Source organism: Asterias amurensis, chromosome 17 (genome assembly GCF_032118995.1).
Source record: "Asterias amurensis chromosome 17, ASM3211899v1".
Taxonomy (NCBI): Eukaryota; Metazoa; Echinodermata; class Asteroidea; order Forcipulatida; family Asteriidae; genus Asterias; species Asterias amurensis.
The window spans coordinates 8,639,323-8,646,420 of record NC_092664.1 but is presented as its reverse complement, the minus strand read 5'-3'; the positions used below and the strand labels follow the sequence as shown (position 1 = coordinate 8,646,420).

At 41.1% G+C, this 7,098-nt stretch overlaps 1 protein-coding gene across 1 annotated transcript; it reads right to left on the bottom strand.

Moving 5' to 3' along the window:
• Positions 1–1,217: 1,217 nt before the first annotated feature.
• Positions 1,218–3,483, bottom strand: LOC139949894 (adenosine receptor A2a-like). Its single transcript, XM_071948461.1, has one exon. It carries the CDS (start codon positions 2,646–2,648, stop codon positions 1,581–1,583), a length of 1,068 nt encoding a protein of 355 aa, XP_071804562.1. The 5' UTR covers positions 2,649–3,483; the 3' UTR covers positions 1,218–1,580.
• Positions 3,484–7,098: the final 3,615 nt, after the last annotated feature.

Here is a 7,098-nt window from a genome sequence, read left to right as displayed (position 1 = left end):
TCACTTGGGGCTGGCCCGAGGTGCACTGACGTCGCCACGAGAAGGGCCACGTGATGATGCGTATTTTTTTTCAGGTGGAACGTGGGTAAATATCTGCACATGTTTGTCCTGGGAAAAAAAAATAGACGACTTTTCCACGACGAACGTGGGGTAATTATCTGCCCACGTTCGTCCTTGAAAAAAATAAAATACGCCACCCGGATGAGCACACTTGGGTTGACTCGGGGAAGCTAATCGAACGCACCCTGAGAGATTACGTCTTTCTCAAAAACTACGTTACTTCAGAGAGATTCGTTTCTCACAATGTGTTATACTGTCAACAGCTTTCCATCGCTCGTTACAAAGTGCGTTTTTATGCTAATAAATATTTTAATTGACAATGTGTCCTGTGTTTCTAACAGCCTCATGCTCTCGCTCCTGTCTTGTACATAGTTAATTCCTAGTTATTAATTTATTATTTGCTTTTAGATTATATGGTTTTTTTTAATTATAATTTAATGCATTTTAGATTTGTTAAATTTCTACGTACTGTTTAATTCTCACAATTGTTTTTTTTTTTTCAACAAGAGTATGGAATAAACGTTTAGTGAATTGAATTGAATTGAATTGAATTATTGAATTGAATTTTGTGTTTCCTACGTGCGCGTGTCCATTTCATCGCTGTGCTAACTGTGAGCACACCAAAATGCATTCTAACCTTAAAGGAACACGTTGCCTTGGATCGGTCGAGTTGGTCCTTGACAAGCGTTTTTAACCGTTTATTATAAAATGCATATGGGTAGAAAGATTTTGTAAAAGTAGAATACAATGATCCACACAAACATGCCTCGAAATTGCACGGTTTTCCTTTTACCCTGTCGACTAACACGGTCGGCAATTTATGGGAGTCAAAATTTTGACTCATATAAATGGCCGACCGTGATAGTTCGCGACATAAAAGGAAAACCGTGCAATTTCGAGTGATACTTGTGTGGATCATTATATTCTACTTTTAAAACATCTTTCTAACCATATGCATTGAATAACAAACGGTTTCAACCGCTTTTTATAGACCAACTCGTCCGATCCAAGGCAACGTGTTCCTTTAAGGGCCTTGTCACACACGAGAGAACTTTTGCAGGCAACTTGGAGGAAACCAACTGTAGTGCATGCTACCGCAGGACAACTTTTGTAGCATGCACATGAGTCATTCTTCAAACAGTGTCTTACCCCAGGGTTTTACCATCCTCGACAAAATTATGCGAACATTCAAATTCAAATGCCTTTTCTTCTTAGGAATAGCTGCCTTTTAATTGCCTCGCGTGAAAAAGGACCTAAAGGCCTTGTCACACAAGGCAAGTTTTACGAGCAACTTGGAGGCAACCAACTGCGCATTGCATACAAAAAGGGACACTTCGGTTGTACAACATGATACATGTACATTTTTCTAACACCATCATTATGCCCCAAAGTAAATTTATTCCATTAAAACATGATGTTTGTTCTTCCTGGAGATTGCCTGAAACTGGTTGCCTGTAAATTGCCTCCTCGTAAGAGTTGAACAAAGGTTTAAAGGTGCAGTGTTTGTTCTGTATACACTTTCAAAAGTGTGGAGTTATCACCATCCGTTGGTTGCCGGAATGGGGCAACTCCCCGACGACCCTACTCGTGGCCTCTATCTCGTTATCCCGGGACCTCCCCCCACGACGAAAACATTGCCGGACGAACTTACGGCCGGCCTGCCGGAACTTCTCGTTCCTGAAGTAGTAGATGACAATATTCCAGTAACTGTTCGACAGGAGCAGGATTTCAGATGTGAAGGTTATAAGTGGATGTGCCTCGTGTCGAGTCAGTCCCTCGTAACAAATCACGGTTGAGAACGGCAGCCAGGAGAAGGCCAGGACCGCAGTGATGATGAAAAATGTGGTGGCCGTTTTAAGGTCTGATTTTTTTATCACACGGCGATTGTTCAGGTGACCCACCTCCATGACGCTGATTTGGCGGGCGTGACGCCGCGCTATGAGGTACAGGTGAGAGTAGAGAATAAGGGTCGTCAGGAACGGCACGATGGCGAAGATCCAAGCCGCCATTACACCGAATACATCTTTCTTTTCAGGGTCTTCCGGGTCGACGAAACACGTGTGGAAGTGTGGATGATACACAGCCTTCCGCCCGGGGAGGAAACAATACATACCGCAGAAGATACCCCCAACAATCCACACCATCCCCAGTGCGAATCGTGCACGTGGTATTGTAACGTAAGTCACGCTGCGTAACGGCCATACGATCGCGACGTAACGCTCAACGTTCACGGCAACCACGAATATACCACCGAGCGAGAGGAGTATGGTGCCTCCGGCCACCCCCAGGCAGAAGGCGTCTCCGTACGGCCAGTAGTTCACCGCGGTCGCACCGGTGATCGGTATACACACTAAGAAACCAACACCGATGTCCGTAGCGGTGAGAGACAGCATACATAAACGGGTAACTTCATTCCCATCTCGGGTTTTCATCAACACTAAGAAGCACACAATGTTGCCGGTAATCACCAACAATGTGGTGATTGTAAGGGTGACTGTCTGGAGAGCCACTGCCCATGGTTGGTACATCAACATTTCATAAGTGCCGTTTTGATGAGTAAATTCGTGTGACGTTGCACCGGCAGCCATTTTGTACTTTAGACTAGGGCCAATCAAGTGGGGTTTTTTCTTCTTCTAAATTCTCTCCACTACAAGCCTTGGCTCCACAATATTGTCGTCTGCATTCTTTTAAGTATATACTGTTCAGGATGGTAGTACATGTTATATTGAATTGAATTGAAACTATTCCTCAGATCAAACCCAACACGCCGCCATCTTGGTTCGAGTTCAACCAGATTTTACACATAAAATCTTGCGACTGTGTCGAACTGCACACAGGCTTACCCTAACACGAAACAATCACTTGTTAAGAAAACATCAAAGTGCACCAAGTTATTGGTCTCAAAGTGTAACAATAAAATAACATGAATTCAGCTTAAACAAACACATTAACAGTCATAAAGCCATCGTAAAGCCACATTTTTGCGATGAACTAAAGAATTTGAACACTTTTTCGATAGCATCTCAGTTTTCAGAACGCAACTATTCCAATAGTCAATTAACACCACTTCCGTCAAAGGAGGCCTGAACTGCATTTTCCCGCAAATATTCAAGTGCCTTTTGTTCAACAGCTTCTGGTCCAAACGCTCCAAAATCATTCATTGTTAAAAACAGGTTATGGTAGACTCAAAGTTATCAAATTCCGTACATCATAATTACAAAGCTATAGTGGTCCGATTTAGAATCAGATCAATTGAACAACATGCTGGGTGGACCACACGAGTTTCATAATCTTCAATCAAACGTAGATGTTGTTGTCACAATGAGGAAGAAAGTCAAACATCTTCGAAGAGAAAATTCCTGCATGCACAGCACTTTAAAGGACGTCAGGTTTTAATGAAGGCAGCTCGTGTATTCCCCACGAAAACTGATTTCCGTTCAATAATCAAATATCATACCTGGATATCATTCTTCATTGACGAGCAGAAACAGTTGAGCAAACCACAATCCGTGAGTAAATATTCTTCCACAATGACTTTAAGGGAAGAAAGTCAAACACCTTTAAAGTTGCGAGTCTACATCCAGGCCATGCGTTTATAATTTTAATCAGCCTAGAATAGATTGGCAACGTGCAGTTCCGTTTCCAGGTGAGAATCAAATTCCCGTTATTAAAAAAAAACAATTGGCGGTTTGAACGTAGGTCGTGCAAACACAAACTGTTAACTTATAACAGTTGGCTATAACGTGATTACTGCTTGACAGAAAGAGGCAAGTTTCTAGCAGTTATGACTGAGCAGAATATGTCCAACCATATCAGAAAATGGTGCACTTAAGGGGAGTCGACATCTCATTATTAAAATTCAAATGGCGATTTGAATGCAGCTCGTGCGCAAACACAATCTTTTATAACGTAGAACACTTGGTTAAAACGTGTTAACTGCATTGACAAAAATTGGCAAGTTTGTGCCAGCAGTCCCGACGAAACATTATCTTTATATCACAAAATGGCGCACTTGGCGAAATATCACTTTCCGTTTTAAGACTCAAAATGCTGTCACAATCTGCTAACGTAGAACACTTGGTTCGAAAATGATGACTGCATTGAAGAAAATGGGCAAGTTTGTGCCAGCGGTGTAGTCACAAAATGGCACACTTAGCGAAATGTCACTTTCCGTTTTATCGTCTCCATGGAGTGTGGCGGTGAAATTTCTCTCAGCCAATTTTGAACTTGTCGTGCGCACACACAATCTGTTAACGTATAACACTTGGTTATAACGTGATTTACCGCATTGAAAAAAGAATGGGTTTGCTTGTGCAAGCAGTCCTGACTAAACCAGTTTCTCTGATCATATCACAACATGACTCACTTAGCGAAATGTCACTTTCCGTTTTAACGTGCGATGGTGAAACTCAAAATACTGTCAGGCAAGTTTGAACTTCAAAACTGATCGAATCTTCCGTTGCATGTTTTCGTTACCATGGCAGTTTTAATCTTCCAACGGGGTAGTTGTAGTCACTCTGCGTAGACTTCACATTTTCCCCGCTCGCACAACCAGCGTAACTCGACCAATCTGCTTGGATGTGAAATTCAAAGATATAATCAATTCAATATAATGGGTTCTCCAGGGTCTTGTACTGCAGTCCTGGAAAAAAAGTTACAGTTGTTCATCAGTGAAGGAAGGAATTCTCAATTTCTTCTCCAGCCCCTTATCTCCTGAAGACGAGAAGAGTTTACTGTTCGAAACGTCGATAACCACACCGGTTGTTTTCAGAGCAAACACTCCAAAGAGATTTACATTTGGTTGTGCTAATTATTTATAGCTTCTTCCTTTTTATCCACACCATGCAATCCTTCAAACAATGCAGCCCCACTTTAGATGCACCATCATTTGTTGCGTTGGTAAAAAAAAATTATAGTCTCTCTCAAATTCTAGATATTCCAATGCACACACAAACACATCACTCATTTTATGATTACGTCCAAAAATGGTCTGACCACTTGCAGAAACGGTTCATTGCCAAAAAGCAATCATCTCACGATGATGCACACAAATGGTGTGGTTGAGGACAACATTTTGTCCGAGAGATTGGTGCTCGATTGCCATGCTAGCTAGCTGACGCGTGGGGGTTTGCCTGCCTTGTATGCTGGTCAGTATACGCTCTGTAGATGCCGCGATGTCGGCACACAGCAACAACCACCGACCAGCACTCAAATATTTGTACCAAAAATAGCGATGAGAGTGAACGAATGCGAAACGATCATGAATAATAAATTCAATACTTTCGATAGAGTAGGGAAAAAATACCCAAAAGTATTAAAAAGCAACAGGCTTGTTGATATGTCCTTTTCCACTAAACCTGTGCCCAATTTCATAGGTCTGGTTATTATGGTTTATGGTTTATTTATTTAAAAATGCCATCGCAGCATACCGCTGAATTGCGACAAAATTTACAATCATTAAAAATATTACAATAATTATTTAAAAGCTTTACAATAGAAAATACATAGTGAAAATTTAATTTAAAAATTCACAAAAACAAAGGCCTGCCAGAAATGACGAACAGTTTGACTACATTTATATACATTTAAGACCAGAAAATTATCAGAAATTATTGCAAAATATTGCTTAGCAAGGTATGCAGGATACCAGTCACATGTTTTACAGGTGCCATGGTACTTTGGCTGGTGACCTGATTCTGGTAAGCTTAATTTAATTGTGCTGAGGTACTTTTTAAGCAGCTCTATAAAATTGGGCCCTGGTTTAAAAAAAGGGTAATAATACACAGAGGAATGAAGCGTCTGCTGACGTAATGATGAGTGAAGAAATAGGATAATTGATTGGCAACTCGTGAACAACGTTCAATGGCCTTGTTATTGGGAATGGTTGTGGCAGTTTCTTAGTGGATGTGGATGTGGCTTATTTGGTCTGTGGGAAGTGTCGTGGCCGAGCACCGAATTCAAACTATGGTGTTTCTGATCAGCAGAGTGTGGGTTTGAATCCCCAGCCGTGACACTTGTGTCCTTAAGCAAGACACTTAACCATTGCTTCGTCCTTCGGATGGGACGTCAAGCCGTTGGTCCCATGTGTTGTGTAACGCATGAAAAAGAACCCAGTGCATCGAAAAGAGAATGGGTTCGCCCCGGTGTTCTTGGCTGTGGCTGCTGTATGCGCCGTAGCAACATGTAAACCATTACATGGTGTGCTAAGGATTAGATCTCATAGTTTCAAAATCTTCGTCCCACTCACCTTGCAGTAAAAATAATTGGCGCTTTGTATCCTTTGGAAAAGGCGCGTTATAAATATAAAAAACAATAAAAATGAAAAAACACCATGTGTGCATCTACTTGCCAGGCATAGTTTTAATAATGGTAAATTTGCATCGGGTATAAAGAGTATTCATTTTGGTTTTTACTCATATACACCGATGTGTGTTAGCACACTCGGTTCTTACAGGTAGAGTTGTTCTTTAGACAACTGTCATTCTATTACCGTGGAAGATATTTTTCGGATTGTTCGGGAGACTTCTCAGTTCTGAAAAAAAAAACTGTCCTGCTTTTAAAGGGAAGGTACACGTGTGGTTATTACTCAAAACAAAAATCAAATAAAAACTGACTTGGTAACAAGCATTGGAGAGCTGTTGATGGTATAAAACATTGTAGGAAACGACTCCCTCTGAAGTAACGTAGTTTTTTTAGAAAGAGGTAAATTCTCACTTATATAATAAAAGATTTCTAGCTAGAAGTCTTTTATTCTTATCTGAAAGCACAAAATTTCGTCCAACAAGGGTGTTTTTTCTTTCATCATTTTCTTGCAACTTCGATGACCAATCGAGCCCAAATTTTCACAGGCTTGTTATTTTATGGTTATGATGGGATACACCAAGTGAGAAGACTGGTCTTTGACAAGTACCTTGCCTTTAACTACTACTACTTTGGCAGAAGGTAGAAAATCGGCTATGACTACTAGGCCCGCTTTGGCTCATAGGATCGTTTTAAACTGTACTAGCGCGGAGTGAGTTATTAAATATTGGTCTCTGT